General features: G+C 48.7%; 2 protein-coding genes and 1 non-coding gene across 3 annotated transcripts in view; all 3 read right to left on the bottom strand.

The window, feature by feature from the left end:
* PNPLA2 (patatin like phospholipase domain containing 2) overlaps positions 1-3,795 on the bottom strand; it is a 28,901-nt gene extending 25,106 nt beyond the window's left edge. Inside the window, exon 1 of the mRNA XM_036383960.2 lies at positions 3,458-3,795. Within this exon, the coding sequence (XP_036239853.1) occupies positions 3,458-3,644 (187 nt within the window). The 5' untranslated portion in view covers positions 3,645-3,795. The remainder of the gene's footprint in view (positions 1-3,457) is intronic.
* Positions 3,796-9,698: 5,903 nt separating this feature from the next.
* On the bottom strand, positions 9,699-14,349 carry RPLP2 (ribosomal protein lateral stalk subunit P2). Its single transcript, XM_036384929.2, has 5 exons — positions 14,251-14,349; positions 13,688-13,811; positions 11,891-11,939; positions 10,204-10,302; positions 9,699-9,816 (listed from the first exon to the last, which is right to left on the bottom strand). The coding sequence occupies exons 2-5, from the start codon at positions 13,808-13,810 to the stop codon at positions 9,740-9,742; spliced, it is 348 nt and encodes a 115-aa protein (XP_036240822.1). The 5' UTR covers position 13,811; positions 14,251-14,349; the 3' UTR covers positions 9,699-9,739.
* LOC118687963 (small nucleolar RNA SNORA52) lies at positions 11,620-11,752 on the bottom strand. The gene has a single exon (XR_004980413.1). It is a non-coding gene; the product is annotated as a small nucleolar RNA SNORA52 (small nucleolar RNA).
* Positions 14,350-18,736: the final 4,387 nt, after the last annotated feature.

Here is an 18,736-nt window from a genome sequence, read left to right on the forward strand (position 1 = left end):
GACAGCAGAACCCGCCCCTTCCCCCCAAAATAGAAGCAATTCAGCAGTTCCAACCCACCATCAGATAGGGCTGTCTAGGACAACATTCACATGCAGACAATTGAGATGCTGTTGGTTAATTTTGAGTCAGAGGGACCTTAGCACCAGCTCAAAGACAGCTTTTCAGTGAATACAGCTTCAGATCTCATCATTTATTCACGCTGCTATGCTTCCAAAGCAAGCACAACAAACCCCATACAGCTCACCAAAGTAAGATGATTGCAGACCTTACCAAAACTACATTCCCTACTCAGTACTAGGGATGAAAGAGTCCTGCAGTAGCTGCACTTTAGCATTCCTCCTGACTGAAAAAGGACAGTGTCACCACGTCATGTACTCCAGTTTTTCTCATCCAGGCCAGTGACTTTCAGATTTATACAGACAGGGGACCATCCTCAAAGCTCCACACCTAGAATTTGTGAAAAGCTGCAGGTTTGGAGGTACACACAAAGAGGAGAGAGCAATGCCAGCATGAGAACTTTCCACTTGCTTGGCACATAAAGGTGCATTTCCTGGCGTGCTGGACTCCAAGAGCTCCAAGAGATGGTATAGGCATTACAGAGGCTATTTTCTAGAATATACTTGGGGCAAGAAGCTGTTCATGCCACAACACTGCACTATGCACAATCAAGTAACTTGTAAACACAGGAGACTGCCCAAAGCACCTTGATAGCCATACAGATTATGCTAGTGGAAAAATTGCACTGCTTTTTCATGCTAGCAAACAGAAGAATCTCAAAGCTGGAGAGAGAGCACTTCAGATGCAGGGCAACATCATGATTGTAACCTTGAACAACAAATCCAAGATCCCTACAACTTAATGGTAAAGTGCTTAACCAGAGCTAGGCAAGGTCATATCAGACTGTAAATACCTCCTGATCTCTTATATAAATATAAGGTGCCCTGCCTAAGTAATATGCACACCCAATGTTGTTCTCTTTGTTATTCTCAAGCACGCCTTTGAAGCCCACAGTGTGCTCTAAAGGCTGCTGATCACTTGGTCAGGGCTTTCAGTTCAGCATCAGCCCATAGCAAAGCCTTTCTGTCCTACACAGATGATGATAGTGAGGTCTCAGCTAACAGAGAAGGCAGAATGCATTCACAGGCAAGCTGAACAGATGCAAAGGCCAGAGGGAAAAAGCTGGAAAATAAACCCCTAAGTGGGATCTTATTTTCTGAAATCAAGGAAGATTTCTGCTCTCCTGATCAGGGTCTCAAAAGATTGGACTCATGGAAAAACCCCCAAGAAAGAGGTTTTTCCACTCCTCCCCTGCAAGTATTTGTCTCTGCACAGTAGAGTTTTCTTGAGTTCATAGGCACAAGGACACTAACTTTATCTACACGCAGTCAAATAAGCAAGGCTTCTTTATGCAAAACTCCCCCTTTGTTATTCATCAAGAGACATTATTTAGCATTCCAGTTTCATGGACAGGGCAACTGACAGTGCAGAGCAGCAGTTGCCATAGGATTCAAAGCCCATGGGCTACCACCTGCTCTCAGCAGCAAAGCAAACACAGGTACTCAGGACCCTGTAAGAGCCTGTATGAGAATGAACTGCTCTCCTAGTTCAGGCCTAGCTGTACCTTCTGCCCAGTCCTCTTCTACCCCTATGATTTCATTCTAACCTCTGGACCTCTGCCTGGAAGCTGCACTGTCAGAAGGGTTTATGACACGGACAAGGTACGGCCACGCACCCCATGTGCTTTTACTTTCAGAAGTCAACTGCGTTGCCTTAGAGCTGCTCTCTACCCAAGATACATGTCAGTCATGCAGGTGAGTCAGAAGAAAACAATTCCAGAGAAGCCAAATGGAAGACAGAACTAGAACACCAAAGATCTAAGCCTTGGTTAGCCTTAAAGAGCATGGTTTGCCCTCCTCAGGAGGTAGGTGAACGTTTCCCAGAAGGTGGCCCCTAACCCAGTCCTCCTACACTCCCACTGTACCTCACAGGGAGTGGGAAAACCTATTCTGATTCACAGAAAGCTCTCGACCAGGCTGGATGCCTCCCTCAGGGCAGTGCCTGGCACACCATGGATGCTCTGGACATATAAATAGCCCGGACAAAGTAAACATGATAACAGGATTGCTCAGCACCCAGGATGGCATCTGAGCAAGGCAAAGGATTTGGGCACTACTGCCAGCCTGTCTCACACTTGTGCCACGCCTTCAAGTGGCAGAGGGATCACCTAGTCAGGGAACTAATTGGGGAGTTGCCTCTTCAACAGAAGCAACACAATTAAACAACTGAATCCCTGGCAGCTACCTGCAAATGGATCCCTACACAAAATGGGATTAGGGATTATTATCCCTTGTCCAAAGTAAAAGTTGGCACCAAGGCGTCACTACAGCCTTCAAGATCTCAGATTGGGGTCTGAACAGCTTTTAAGAGCTCCAGAAGTTACAGATGCACTTCACTGGGCATTTCTGTAAACAAACGCTCAGGAAGGGAAACTTCAAACCTAACCACACAGAAAATACTAACTTTTGCTGCATAAGGGCTATGTCTCAGAAAGGAGCGCTGTGGAAAAACACCTGTCAAAGTGTGAGAACTTCAATAAATAGCTCTGGCTGCCCTTATCTCTAGGAGAGGCTCATAATTCTCAGACTAAACAGATATACCTGATTCTCTCCCACCACAATCCCCTTTCAAGCTTAAGAAATTTTTCAGCATTTGTTAGTCTCAACATAAAAGCTTCCAAGTACAGACTCTAACATGTGTTTGTTATCTTCCCATATATAAAATGACAAGAAAGCCAGGAGGCACCACAGACCATTTTCTTCAGCTGTTCCCCCATAGGAACACACTGTATACACTGTGTGCTTGCTTAGAGATAACTCTTTAGGGTTATTCTGTAACTTGAAAACAGAGATAAAATCTAGCTAAACTGGAGATCTAGCTCTTGCAAAGGGCAAGAGAGTTCCTCAGCCCAAGATCCCAAGGAATAAGTCTTCCAGAAACAAACACGCAGACTGAAGGCTGCGCTCCTCAGAGATGCTGCCCAGCTCCCATCTGCACACGCAAACTCCGAGTCTCCATCTCCAGCCGCTTCACCTCCCGTTCACAGCCACCAAAGGCCAGTGCCCACACGGCGAGAGGCTCCTCTCCCACACCCAAGCAAGGTAAACCCACAAACCGAGCACAACTATAGATGTCTGTGTGGGTGGTGTCAGAACCAGGAGCCCTGTGCTGACTTCTACCATCAGGGGCCTCCCTGACCTCAGCCACCCAGCAGGGACCGCGGCGGGGGGAAAGGCCTTGAAAACAAAGCGCCGCTCGCACTTCGGGAGGAGGCGGGCGCAGCGCTATTTGCACGCACATACATAGATACACCCACAGCCCCTCGCTGGTGCTCTAATTAACAAATTAGCAGTAACGAAGGGAACACGCCAAGTTGCGCCAGGCTCGGCCCACGCTTACCGAGGCAGGCGCCGCTGACGAGGGCGGTGGCGGTGAGCGCCCCGGCCGAGGCGCCGTACACCTTCTTGGCGTTGGCCACCAGGAACGGGGCATGTTCCTTCAGGCAGCTGGCCACGCCGACGTGGTAGACCCCCAGGAAGCCGCAGCCGGCGAAGGAGATATTCCAGGTGGAGTCCGGTGGGAACATGGCCTCCGCGCCCCGCTGGAGGCGGAGGGTGCCGGGGGGAAGCAGCAGCAGCCGCGGCGGAGCAGTGAAACCGCGGGTCTCTTTCCGCGCCGCCTCGGGACGGGCGGGACAGCCGGGAAGCGCTGCTACCGAGGATGCGATTACAGAACACGGCAGGGTTTGCCGCTGGGAGAGCGGCGCCGGCGGCCAGCTTTATACGCGGCGGCCCGGCCCTCGGGCCCGCCCCCGACATGGCCGCCGCCCCTCGGCCGGCGCGGCGCGGGCGGGAGTGCCCGGCCCCTCCTGCCAACCCTTCCTCCGGTGAACCCGCTCCCGGCCCCGGGCATTGCGGGGCCAGCGCCGCCCTGAGCGGCAAGGGCCGAGCCAGCCTCTCCGAGGGAGAGGGTTGCGGCTGCTCGCAGCGCCCCAAACCTCGCCCTGTCCCGGGGCAGCAGGCTGTCCTTCCCTCGCGGAGCATCCTGATTCTTGGCATCTGCTCCAAGTCCTTGGGGTTTCCCTTGTTTTTCAGGGATCGGGCAAGAAACGTGAGAGAACAGGAAAAGCTTTCCCCTTTCACAAAAAGCTGAGGAGTCAGAAGGAGGCAAGTCTTGTCACAGCAATAGGGCAAGAACTGGGAAAAAGGTAATCCCTGTCCCCCTTCAAAACTAATAAAATAATTGGAAGAGACACACAAGAATCATCAAGTTCATCTCCTGGACCTGCACAGTACGTCCCAAGAATCACACCATGTGCCCAGAGTATTGTCCAAACACTTCTTAAACTCTTGTTAATGCTTGTGTTGTGACCACTTCCCTGGGGAACCTGTTCCAGTCCTCAACCACCCTCTGCGGGAAGAACCTTTCTCTAATATCCAACCTAAACCTGCCCTGACACAGTTTCAGGCCATTCCCTCCAGTTCTGTCACTGCCCACCAGAGAGAAGAGATCAGTGTCTGCCTCTTGTCTTCCCTTCATGAGGAAGTTGTAAACTGTTGTACACAAATCACCAAAACACATGCACATGCTTACCTTTCCCAACATGCCTCTAAGCTCAGCAAAATGCTTACATTTAGTCAGGGCAACTGTGATTATCAGCAGTACTTCTGCACAAGGTCGCCACAGAGCAGCACTGGGTGAGAGGCCAGTGCTAGTTGATCATCAAAATAGATTTCAGAAGCTGTAAAGATCCCCTTGCCGTAAAAAATACAGACTACAGACATCCAAATCATTAGATAAGTATGAAAGTTTACAGGGACATCAAAAAGATCAGCATAGCAAGAGAAAGAGCTGCTCTATTCAAAGCAAGGAAGCAAGATCATCAGGAGGGAGGTTTGGGGGATACAAAACAAAAAGCATAAAATTTTAATTGGACCAACATAGGGCAAAAAGCACTTTCTACCAAAGTTTAAAAACTACTTCATTAATCTTGGCATAAAGCAATTTGCATTCGTTTTCTTATAACTGGTCAGAAGTTTCTGACTTGGATAGTGTTATATGTGTACTTAACAGCTCTTTCACCCTTTAGGCTAGTAGAGGTTATCCAAGTAGCCCCTCTTCCTGTTCCTTCCACTCCAAATGTCTTTTCAAATGACATGAGGCAGGCTAATACCCTCCCTAAAGAGTGGCATCCAGGTTGCAAGAACAGCTGTTTAATGCCTCAATCTACTGCCTCACAGTCACATGATGGAAGCTAAATTCAGCAGGTAACCCTTGCATAAGTCCAATATTTGAGTTCCAAGTTAGACATCATACTCCAGCCTCTACAGACAGAGCACTTTTTCATTAAGTGTTTGCCCTTTGCTTTCATCAGACAGGCAGGAATACAGCTTTATCTTTCTTTCAGCTCCTGCCCCCAAGCCCACCTCACCTAGCTGCCAGGAACTCCCCTTTATACATATTAACATCCTGGAGTACATAAAGAATTAACCCTGTTTACCTTAATCCTCTCTCTGTAGCCACCCTTCTCTCCTTCCTCTCATACCTCTAACTGCTTTTGTAATTTCCTTCCTCCCTTGCATTTGGTGTGGTTACATAACCCTCATCTCCACCTGGAGAGGTGAGCCCTGGCACACCTGAGCTAAGACTCTCTTACAGGCCCTTAACACCAAGGCCATCACGGAGCTTCCACCCCATGCTTCTGATGACACAGAAAGGTATTTTCATGTAGTCAGCCCCAAAGGAAACATCATGACTCGCCTTTTCCAGAGCAGGGATTGTTCTGCAGAATAACTGGTCACTGGGCTGTGAATTGAGCAGAAGTCTGTGGCAAAACTGACCACTGAACCTTGTCTGCAGATACCTCCCAAACATCTGTAACCACAAGAACATCTTCATTTAGGAGCCAGTGCTGCTCCCTCTTTTTCCAGCATTTCCCAAGCCTTAATGTTCCTAGCATGTCTGGAAAATAGAACCAACAATGCTGCGACAATGCTGGGGTTAGTTTCACTTGATTTCCCAACAGCAATCTCATCCTGAGTTGTTTACATCACTCTGCCTTGGCCCTCAAGGTTACTTATTTGAGGAGGTTAATGCTGCCCTGTTGAAACAGGTCGATGAAACGAACCATGTGAACACTAATCTCTTGTGGAGTGCTGCCTGGGTACTGGCACTAAGCAAGCTGACAAACAACTGTGCTTTTCTGAAAAATAATTAACCCCCAAAACGAATCTCTTTCCCCCCAGTAAGAAAGTGCTACCGTTCTGCTATTGCTCACAATGCAGCAGTAAGCCAGATCAGTGAGATTTACAAGGCAGCTTTTCCTGCATGTTAAACTCAACTGAAACTCTTCAAATCCACTCGTGCCCCTGCAAGTTGAAATGCCACAGAGACAGCTTCACATGCAATCTCTCGTTGTTGTGCTTCTTTTCTAGCCTAATGAATGGTGAGCTGTTAGTACCTACAAGATAATAACATAGAGGCAAACAATCTCTGCTTTTTCAGGAAGACTTTGTGTTTTTGCCAGCCATTGGGAATTCAAAGGAAGACCAAAGGCAGCCTGTTACAATGTTGATTCCAAAACGTTACTTTAGTATTGTTGTCCATAGTCAGCAAGAAAAGCACACCAGTCATGAAGCTCAATCCAAGTGCTTTCAACATCACTGGAAAGCCAGAGTTAAATGTCTTTTTCTTACCTGTGATGTTTGTGTATGTCAGGTCATTCCATGGCAGACTCTTGGCACTTGCTTCATAGGAGCATGTCCTGAAGCAGAGGAGCAGTCCTGCTCCTTTGGGACTGAATTTTTCTTCTAGGAAAGGTACTACAGCCATCTCTGCACCTACGTAAGTCAAACCTCCTGAGTTCAGCAGGCCTGCCTGCCTGTAGCAGCTTGCAAAACTGGGCCTTGGTAGTAAGAGTGAAACCAGTTGAGAGTGGCCCCAGGGAGCCATTGCTTATTGCTTTACAGTAGCGTCCAGGACATTCTCCCTGCTTTCCAAGTAGTGGAGATGCCTTGTCCTTCTCCCTGCCCCATGGTGTTTGTAAGGAATGACTTTCAGTGAGAGCTGATTTGAGACAGCACGGCATTTGTGTACCAGTGAGGAAAGCTTGCACGTTTCAACGTCAAGCCTATGACTAAATCACTCTCCCCTGCTGTCATTTTGGTAATGATCAGTTACTAGTGTAATCTCCAGGCACAGGACTATCCCTCCCTTTCTCTTCAATGCCCTTGAGCCCATCTTTTATGAAGAATTCAGGAAAAATCTTCTCTAGCTAAAATTGATTCTGTAAGGGGGACGGACTGGGCCATAAGTCCACGTATGAGCAGGCACTAGTCTCCTCTGAGAGAATCATGGAATACAATGCAACCACCTCACAAGTACTGTTGCCTTTAGTAAGTCTGAAAGGGCATTGCTGAGACTTGAAAATTCAGAACAGTGACTCCAGAGCAGAAGCAGGGATCCCATCTCCTTCACAGCTGAAGCTCATTGAAATCAGAACAGAGGGAACTCCATGTAGAGCACCAAACAAGTGTGCAATAGACTTCCAGGCACATCACTGCTCATGTACAAAGCCATCAGGTGGCAACAGTTTCATGAATAGGTAAGGAAGGGGGAAGTAAACTTAATAGGTTTGATTTTGTATTCAGAAATGTTCACTATGAAGAGGTTTTAGCAAAATCTGCAAAATGCCTGTGAAATCTTGGAGCAGAGCCGAGCCACGCCCTGTTCTTTTCAAGAAAAACTTACAAGGTGGTTATGTTACATTGACTCCTTGTGGCACTGTGATGAGAGCTCTATTTTCAGTGCTTTCCCTGAGAGCTGCCCCCAGAAATTTCTTCTCAGAACAGATTACCAATGAGCCATCCTCTTGCTCAGAGCAGGTTAATTGAGAGTTTTGCACTTTTGCAAAGGAATTTCAAGGTTGTAAGAGGACACCCACCGCAGGATCAGGCACATAATTCAAGGTTAAAAGGTCATAGGAAGAAGAAAAAAACAGGGTGAAAAAATAAGTTAGTCTAGATGTAGTTATACTCCTCCCCTCGTCACAGTAGCCAGCAACTGGCACTACAGGTTTGTTTCATCCCATGAGCCTGGGCACAGCACACTCATTGAATAGCTTAGTGCCGTTCAAATAAATTCCTTTTGCATGGAAAAACCCTGCGTGGCGTGCCAGGGCAATCCCTTCCTGTGTAAACACTGATGGTGCTCTTGAGGCAGCAAAGCAAGGCACTAGTGGGCAGGGGGGAGGCACCTCTCACTAAAACCACATCCAAAACCCACTCTTTTTCAGTGACCTGAAATGGAAAAATCACCAAGAAAAAAGCAACACAGCCCCCCTGTGCCCAGGACTGAACCACTGTCATTATGGGTCTGACAGAGAACCCGGTGAACAATGAATGGTTTCCATTACTACCAGATCACCAGGCTGGCACTTAAGAGACAAAGTAGATGAAAGGTATTGGCACTGTTACTACTGTACATTTTTCTGGCACCAGGGAGAGAAGGGCAGCAAGGGTTAGTTGCTTAAATCACGGCCATTTTGAGAATTTAACTTCCAACTGCTCTTTTGCTTTGCTGTGAAGTATTGGGTGTTTTCTCTCAGTACACCAGATACAATAGTTTTTCCTACTTGGATTTCACCCATCTCTACTCCCAGAAGTACTTTCCATGCTTTGTCCAATGACTCACTGTGAACACAGCTGTATCAGCAACTGCTTTTTCCCCCCCAAAAAAACTACATTAGAAAAGCTCCTCAGTATATACACTGCATCTTCTGGACTCTACCTGTACAGACTTAATCACAACATCATCACGCATGCAATTTGTACTCAACCTACCTACAATGACTTCCACAAGAAGCCATGTTAAGTTGCCTGCCAAAACCATCTTCTAGCAGTAGACACTTAATAAAGGAAAATTTACCTTTCTCTCAAGCTGATACGTTCTTGGCATGCCAGAGACGTTTCAGTTCTCCGAAAACACCATTCTCACGTTTCTTTGTTCAGATCAAGGTACAATTTATGTCCTGATAGCCCAGAACAGCTGTTCAGCATGAAGGGCACCTCTGCATTGATCTGTGTCTTACAGATGCAGGATGCAGTTAGGATTTTTTCTGGTTAGACTGTTAAGCATATGGATGTACCAGGAAATCCTAGTCAACCATTTTATCGATGTTGTCCCTAGATCTTGGAAATCTGACAGTCAGGAAATCGGTGCTTTTAAACATTTAAAAACCAAATTACTATAATTAGCTCTGAAATTATGCTACTGGCCTAATTCAGGCCTGCTGTTCTTTCAATTTCACATTTTGGAATTAAATAAACAGATCCTGGAAAACAAAGTCCTTTTATTGCTGAATAGATGAGCCACTTCACTGAGTAACTGAGAGCAAAACAGAATGGAGGTGGCTATTATCAGGAAGATTCCGTTTCCACACACTGTTTAAGAAACAGCAGTGTCAAAACAAGCACCCAGGTTCACACAAGCTTTGCCATTTCCTCAGTACTCACAGAGCTGAGTCTTATAGTCTGTCAGAAAATTCACACACAGAGATAAAAATCAAAGCTGTGTCAGAGCTATTTAAAGAACAGCTGAATCCAAGAGCACTTGTATGGTAATAATAATAAACACAAAAACATTTAAAACAAAGAATTTTAATAACTTCTCTATAACAAATAATTAATCAAAGAGGCCGAATCCCATGTCATCATCAGATTCTTCTGATTCCTCCTTCTTCTCTTCCTTCTTCTCCTCAGCTGAAGAAAAAAAAGACCAAGTGAATAGTCAGTATTCACACTGCACCACAGATTTTCAAGATACAAGTTTTGGTGTTCTCAGCTCTGCTGCCTACTGGAGCCTCCAGGGTTTATCTCATTCCCCTTCAGCAACCAAGTAACACAGAACTGACATTACTGTTGCAGGGATGTGCTTTACACCACCAAGTCTCTGATTCTCGGTTCTAAGCAAGACCAATCCTAAGGCAGACTAAAAGCAAATGTGTCTGACTGTCCAAAGGAAAAGTAACTGTTCAGTCGACATGAACTGCTGAAGTGGAGAAGCCCTGAAACGTTGACTCAGCTGTTAAGCTGGTACCAGAGACAAAAGGAGTTGCCCTGGAGCCACACCTCTCCACTCTCACTCACCGGCAGCAGGGGCCGCAGCTGCGGCAGGAGCAGCAGAGCCCCCTCCAGCTGAGACTGCCACGGCTCCCCCAGCAGGCATGCTGGCAAGTTTTCCATTACCTGAACGGGACACAAGAGAAGGTATTTATTTACACGCTCATCCCAAGTACAGAAGGTAGGGGAAATGGAAAAGTACAGGAAAAAACTGATCCTGTCTCATGGATTGAACCTGTCACTAATCTGCTGAAAGGACCAAGAGGCTGTATTCATGATAAATATAAACTGTTCTGTGAAAAACACTCAGGAGTTTTAAGATTCACAAAGGCTTATCCCAAGAACACTGGCAGCATATTATTAGTAGGTTTTCTTCTGTTCAAAAAGTCCCTGTCTTTCTTCCAAAAGCTGTCATAAAAATAGCAGCAAACACATCCAATTTCGCACACCCACATTGTTCTCTGAATAGCACAGTAGCCCAGAAAGTGATAATGTACCTCAAAAGTAACAATGGCAGCACAGGTTTCTCCTGCTCCTTTTTTTTTTACCCCTTTAAGAGTAAAGAGAACTCTGAGGGCATAACAGGATCACACTTACAGGAGAGAAAGGGAAAGATTGATTTATTTATGGCAAAGAGTACAGTATTTAAACAAATTCCTCAGCACTCTATGAACCCTATATTGCATCTCCTTTGAGACTTCTGATTTCTGCTCGTATTTGGAAAGCCAGCTAGTTCTCTGGCCTCTTGCCTTTCACATACCAAGGCTCCCTTGGCATTCAAAGGTCACATACACACTGTTTGCCTGTATTGCAGTTTCTGGGAATCAGTTTCTAAATAATTCCCTGTTACTTCAAGATCTAATTAAACTAGCAAAGTAAACAAACATGTTTCATATGCATGTATGTTCTAAGAAACGATTTATTTGAAGTATTACAGAAAGAGCGTAAGTGTGTTGTAACTGCGAGTATAATAGCTCTCTTAGGTCTTTCAAACCACGTGGATAGAATGTCCAGTGCCTGCTCCTGACAGCAAGGCTAGGCAAAGTTCTGGCTACCTTTAAACGAAAATATGCCTGCAAATTCCCTTGTGCCTGTACACTTGCAAAAAAATAAAAATTCATTAATCAGAAACCTTTGCACTACCTCAGCTCTGCTTTACTTCAGCCCTATGACCCAGTCAATTCATGTAAAAAGTTCCAGCCGCAGTAAGAGCACAAATTTCTACAGAAATCAGCCCTCAGAGTTCTGTCTCAGGGAAAAGGAAATGCTGGACTCTGAGAGCTCTACAAGAGATGTGCACTGGAGGCTTGTGCTCATGGCAGAGGGTGGAGCTGCACCCCACTGCCAACTGCCTGTTCCTCTTGCTTTACATCACTGGGGCACACAAGTGGGTGAAACAAAACATCTCCTAGAGGCCCTGAAGGACAGCTCAGTCTTTTATCAACATGTCCAGAAAACTCCATCATGAGCAGACTTCCAGTAAGCTCATACATGCTTCAGTTCTCCAGTTTAATGTAGTCCACAAGCGAAACCCATCAGGTACTGGCACTGACCTGCAGGGAATTAGAATGGACCTGATTCCACTCAATCCACCTGTGATCCACACTGCTGAACAGACAAAGAGTCTGTGACTTGGCAGCAATTCCATACTCTCAGGTCTAGGCTATCAAAGGAACAGAGGCAATTACCTGGGTCACTCGGAGACTCTACTTACCCTGGGCAATTACATCTTCAATATTTTTTCCATTCAGCTCACTAATAACCTGTAAGTAAAATTTACAATGTTAGAGTTTCCAAACAGCATAAGAACAACCTACATTTAAACAAGTACTGATAAATCATCATATGTAGTTCTTCCATACTGCTGCTTATCTAGCCCCAAAACTCCTTACTTCTAAGTACCAGGAACAAAACATATACATGAAAACTTCACCTAAGTCTTTAGTACTTTAAGCATTTTCATGAAATCTGTTACTGAATTCATAACTAATCCAATGAACTTGGAAAAAAGATGATACAGAGATGTTGTGGAGCCAATTAGGAAGCCCCACCAACAGTGTAAGTCACTGAGGGACTGTTTACATTTCTTGCTTAATGGCCCCTGGGAGGCTCTGAAGCACTGGGTTCTGGACCCAAAACCACAGGGTCCCATTCCTAGCCCTACCACATGTTAACAGGCAAGCTATTGTATCTTTCCCCTGGAACACAGAGTTCCAACTTTAATTTTAGGACCATTGTTGTATAACCAGAGATGACAAAAACAAAACAGAAACCCCAAAACTGCTAAAGCAAGCACTTAAAAATAATGCTCCAGAACTTACTGGTGAGTCCCAGCTATGAGGAGTTAGTGGCCAAAGCTAAAGGACTTTAGCAAGAGGTTTTTAACAGGCACCTTCTGCTTACACAGAGCATGGGATGTGTGAAACCATGTGCCTGCATGACTGCTCCATCGAGGAGAAAGATGCTTCTAAGACTTCACTACATTTACACAGGGTTAAGATACAGAAAATCAAAAAGATCAAAAAATTAATTATGACCCAATACAGATTCCAGAACAGCTTTCTGAATATTGGATGATCAAAGAAAGCAATTAATCCATTAAGGTACTAAACCTAAAGGAGCCAAAACCAAAAGACCAGGCATTTAAACAGGAGCTCCACAGAGTTCAAACCAACATTCCAAACCATAGTAAGGAGGCTGTCAGCTCAGCCAACCCTCTGTCTTGTTGGGCCTATGGTAAAATACTGGGAAAATAGTTTCTTTTCATCTGTACTTCTCTGGAAACACTTCACATAGGAATATGTGACAAGTGATAAGATCATTTTATTGGTTCTTGGTTTTTTTCCCCATCACCAATTATTTTTAGGTCCACAATGCTGAAGATCTATTATATCACAAGAAACATTCTAATTAAGATACTCTTTAGAAGTTGTTTTGTAACGCAACTACATTCATAATAATTTCCAAAGCCTTCCTATATATTATCCTCAAATACCTTCAATCTCCACGTTAGGACTTGCCTATGTTTCTTGGTGAGGAAACAAATGCTCCTTTGCAGCACACTATATAAGAATGTATTACTGAGTATCAGGCCTTCAAAAGTCTAAGTTCTGAATCGATACTGATCAAAAATAAGAAGTGAACCTTCAGTGCAGACTATGCACCATGTCAGAACATTTTAACCGCATCCTAATATGCAGCCACCATCTCAATGAGAATGATTAGCCTGAACTACCAGAAGCCAGCAACAACTGACAGAGACCTTTGCAGAGGTATTAAATACACCCAATACCTTTGCAGAGGTATTGAGTAAGAAAGCCAGACTTTCAACAAAAGTTGTAAAAACTTATGATTGGCTCAGCAGTGTTGAAATTCACACTGGTAAGAATCACCAAGCGTCTGAATATCGTAACAGTACATCAATAGGGAGGCAACGGGAACACTGAAGCCAAGGAAAGAGCTCCAATGTCTGGTGCTGGCTGGGACATCTGGAATTAAGAGGCAACGCCACCTTGTTCATGCGTTCATCGTCCGTCTCGATGCCGACGCTGTCGAGGATCTTTTTCAAGTCCTTGGACGTGGGGGACTCGTTGCCCCCGAGCACGGCGAGCAGGTAAGCAGCGACGTAACGCATCCTGCAAGGCAGGAGAGGAGAGTTTCAGCATGGCCGAGTTACGCGTGCTCGGAGGGAGCCTATCCCTGCTCCCTCCGAGCCACAATCCTGTGGCTCCGCTTCCAAAGGAGGGCCCGCGGCCGGCGAGGCCACGCTCCGCAGGCGGTGCCGGCACGGGGCCCGCACACGCTCCCGCCGGCGCCGGCACCGCACACCTCTCCCGAAACGAAGCAGTAACGCGGCACTGCCGATCTGGCGTCCGCCTCAGCCCGTCCCGTGCCTCCGCCAGCCCCGGCCCAGGCGCGGGTCGGGAGAGCACATGGCCGCCGCCGTTCTCTCCTCCTGCCCCCCCCCCCCCCCCGGCCCCGAGTGATCTCGCCCGAGTCCCGCGGCCGCGGCGGGCTGGCGCGCGCGGGCCGGACGGCACCACTGCCGCGGAGGGGGGCGCGCCGCGCGCTTACCTGGGCGGCGGCGGCGGCGCGGGACAGCGGCCTGGGACGTGCGCGCGCGAGGGCAGAGCGGCGGCGAAAGGAAGAGGCGCGGCCTCGGCAACGCCTTCTTCCCGCCACCCCTCAACAACGAGCGCTGCCATTGGGCCGGAGCGGCGGGCAGCGCGCAGGCCAATGGGGAGCCGCGGGTGCGGCCGCCGCCAGCGCGGCCGGTGGCGCATGTGCAGAGCCTGGGCTGCCCATGCTGGGCGTGCTGTGCGGCCTTGTTGTTTGTGCTGGGATGGTGGAGATTCCCCAAATCACGGGGTCACAGAGTGAAGGAAATTGGAACACACCTCTGCGATCATCGAGTCCAACCTCTGACCTAATACCACTCTGTCAACTAGAAACATGGCACTGAGTGCCACATTCAGTCTTTCCTTGGACACCTACAGGAACAGTGACTGCACCTCCAGCCCCGGGCAGTCTGTTCCAAGGCCTGATCACTCTTTCTGTGGATAAATTACTCCTGATCTTCAACTTAAACCTCCCCTGGCACAGCTTAATACTGCCCTCCACCTCTGTAATCCTGCCCTGGCCTGGCAGGGTCAGCACAGTCCCCTCCATTTGTCCCGTGAGCTGGGTTCTGCCACCAGGTGCACGCAAGGCGGATCCACGCACAGAGCCCTCATGTTTGTTTGTTTCGTATCAGTGCAGAGATGGGCAATGGGTGATGAATCCAGAAAGCCAGCGCCTGCCTCTGTTGCATTTCTTCATCGAAAGGGTGGTCAGGCGTTGGAAAAAGCTCCCCTGGGAGGTGGTGGAACCATTGTCCCTGGAGGTGTTCTGGGAACAACAGGACATACCAGTTAGCTTTGCTCTAGTTGTCACAGTGGTGTTTGGTTGGTGGTGGAACTTGATGATCTTGGAGTGGCCAGCAGGATTAGGGAAGTGATCATCCCTCTGTACTTGGCACAAGTGAGGCCACATCTCAAGCCCTGTGTCCAGTTCTGAGCCCCTCACTTCAATTCAGACATTGAGGTGCTGGAATGTGTCCGGAGAAGGGCAATGGAGCTGGTGAAGGGTCTGGAGCACAAGTCTTGTGAGGAGTAGCTGAGGGAGCTGAGGGTGTTTAGCCTGGAGAAAACGAGGCTCAGGGATGACCTTAGCACTCTGTACAACCACCTGAAAGGAGGCTGTAGAAAGGCAGGGGTTGGCCTCTTCTCCCAGGCAATTAGCACAGGATAAGAGAACATAAAAACTGTGTCAGGGAAGGTTCAGCTTATACATTTGGAAGAATTTCTTCACAGAAAGGGAGATTAGACATTGGAATGGACTGCCCAGGGCACAGTGGAGTCACTCTCCCTAGAGCTGTTTAAGGAAAGACTGGACATGGTAGGTACTTAGTGCCTTGGTCTATTGGTCATGGGTTGGACTGAATGACCTTGGAGGTCTTTTCCAATCTGAATTAAATATTTGTGAAATACCTCAACTCCGTGTGTAGATTGGCTTCTTCCACACTGGGTGACAGAACACACTTGTGGGACAGCACACTGAGGCAAGGCTCCATAGGAGGAACAAGGCTGCTCTCCTGTGCTGGGAGACTGGGAGGTGGTAATCCTGTGGCATGGGATTACAGGAGTCACCACCTGTGCTTGTTCGCTTGTGCTCCCCACTTGCACTGGGGAAAGGAATGGAAGTAAAAAGTTAACACTGTGCTGAAACCCATTGGACCCAAACAAACCAGGAGTGCTGGTTCAGCAGCAGGGCTGTGTGTGGGCTGTGGCTGTCCCTGCCCTGCTGCCCTGGGGGGTGCCCCAGCGATCCCCAGTGTGGTAGCTCAGGTGCTCTCAGAAAACAACCAGGCTCAGTGTGTTATAACTGAGCCAGAGCTTGGAGCAGTAGTCAGTGGTTGCTGTCTACTACCTGTGGGAAGAGAAATTTCCCTCAGGGCCATGTGCAGATTGCATCCAGAGTCCCAGAATCAATAAGTTGGGAAAGACTTCTGAGATCATCAAGTCCAACCTATGACCAAACACCACCCTGTCAACTAGACCATGGCACTGAGTGCCACGTCCAGTCTTTCCTTAAACACTTCCAGAGACGGTGACTCCACCACTTCCCTGGGCATCTCATCCCAATGCCTGACCACCCTTTCTGTGAAGCAATTCTTCCTGACGTCCACCCTGAGCCTTGGCATCAGCTGGAGAGCACGTCCTCTTGTCCTGTCACTTGTTGCTTGGGAGAAGAGGCTGACCCCCACCTGGCTACAAACCTCCCTTCAGGGCAGCCCCAGCCCTGCGCCCTCTTAGGTTCGCAGCCCCTGCTCCATTTCTCTCCCTGGATTTGTATGGAATGAGCACAGCACCCGGAGCTGCCCGTGCCTCCCGCTCCCTTGAAGCCCAGGGGAGCCGAACCGGGACCGGCTGCGGTGCCAGGACCGTGGCCGTGTGGGGAAAATCTCCTTTCGTGCCCTTGCTGTGGCAGCGGGACACCTGGATACGGTTCCCCATAGCCCCGGCCCGTGTCCCGCTGCCTCTGGCACCTCCCCCGTCCCGTCCCGTCCCGCCCCGGGTCGCGGCGCAGCTCCCGAGAACTTTTCAGGAAGTGGCGTGCAGAGCCCTGCCCAGCCCAGCCCCGGCTGCCAAGCGCCCGGGACCGGTGCGGAGGGGTGAGACGAGCGGGGCCGTGCTCGGCCGGGCACCGGGCGCGGCTGCGGCTGCTGCCGGGGCCTGGGCAGCGGGCCTGGGGGACAGGGCCGGGGCACGGGGGGCTGCGGGCAGCCCGGCCCGGCTGTGTGTCCATGTGCGGGGCTGTGTGTGACCATGTGCGGGGGTGTGTGTGTGTGTCCATGTGCGGGCCGTGTGTGTGTCCATGTGAAGGGCTGTGTGTGACCATGTGCGGGGGGGTGTGTCCATGTGCGGGGGTGTGTGTGTCCATGTGCGGGCCGTGTGTGTGTCCATGTGCGGGGGGGTGTGTCCATGTGCGGGGCTGTGTGTGACCATGTGCGGGCCGTGTGTGTGTCCATGTGAAGGGCTGTGTGTGACCATGTGCGGGGGTGTGTGTCCATGTGCGGGGCTGTGTGTCCATGTGTAGGGCTGTTGTGTGCCCATGTGAAGGGCTGTGTGTCCAATGTGCAGGCTGTGTGTGTGCCCATGTGAAGGGCTGTGTGTCCATGTGCAGGCTGTGTGTGTGTCCATGTGCGGGGCTGTGTGTCCATGTGAAGGGCTGTGTGTCCATGTGCAGGCTGTGTGTGTGTCCATGTGCGGGGCTGTGTGCCCATGTGAAGGGTTGTGTGTCCATGTGAAGGGCTGTGTGTGTGTCCATGTGCGGAGCTGTGTGTCCATGCATGGGGTTCTGTGTGTCCATGTGCAAGGTGTGTGTGCATGTGAAGGGCTGTTGTGTGTCCATGCAAAGGGCTATGTGTGTGTCCATGTGCGGGGGTGTGTGACCATGGGCTGGAGTGTGTGTCCATGCATGGGGTTCTGTGTGTCCATGTTCAAGGGTGTGTCTCCATGTGAAGGGCTGTGTGTGTGTCCATGTGCTGGGGTGTATGTCCATGTGAAGGGCTGTGTGTCCATGTGCAGGGCTGTGTGTGTGTCCATGTGCAGGTGTGTGTTTCAGAGTGTCTGTGGCACCACATCTATCCGTGTTTGTTGGCCCTGAGGCTGCCTCTGTGGCTTCTGGACCTGCCCTCTGGTATCTTCACCACTGACAGTTTTACAAAGCTATAGCTGGTGGACTTTTTTCATACACGTCTGTAAGGGGGCTGTGTACATGTTGTGCACTGTGTCTTTGTAAGAAATGCTCACCTTTATACTAAAGCAGTAGTTTCACTTTTATCCCATTGGCACTCAGTTTCACAAACCAGATTCAATGAGGACGCAGCACAATTTGTGAGCTGCCTCTGGTTCTGCTTCCTCTTCTTCTTTCCTTTACATTTCTGCCCTTTCAGGGGATGATGCCTCCCCCACACTGTGCCTTAGGAGCATCAGTGCTGCTGTGTCCCACAGGGTAACAGTAAAAGCACTGCTCTTCACGGTGTTGCTGGGGCGTTATCTTGTTTCTGACCTGCTGGCCTTGGACATTGGACCCAAGTTTGTTCTAATTCTGCATCACTCAAAGGAAACTTCTGTTTACCAATTTGATCCGTGGCAAGGATTACAAAGAGCTCCTGATATTCACACCATAAGCTAGTTTAATTGCCAAGCTCAGAAGGTGTTGCTCCTGCACCACCAACATGTCTTTTCTAACCCTGTCGCTGGCTCTGACACATTTTCTCTGCTGCCCTTTGTCCACTTGCTTTTATCCCATTGACACTGGGTTTCACAACCGGGTTCGATTGGACCTGTCACAGTCTGTTAGCCACCTCTGGGCTCTGCTTCTGGCTCAGCCCTCCCTGCCCCAGTTTTCTTCTCTATTTGTAAAGCTTCCCACTAAGGCACCTTGAAATCTGCATTAGGTATAGGCGTTTACATTTATGTCTTTTAATTTAATATTGGTCTTTTCTGATGGTGCA

The sequence above is a fragment of the Molothrus ater genome, chromosome 6 (assembly GCF_012460135.2).
Source record: "Molothrus ater isolate BHLD 08-10-18 breed brown headed cowbird chromosome 6, BPBGC_Mater_1.1, whole genome shotgun sequence".
Classification (NCBI taxonomy): Eukaryota; Metazoa; Chordata; class Aves; order Passeriformes; family Icteridae; genus Molothrus; species Molothrus ater.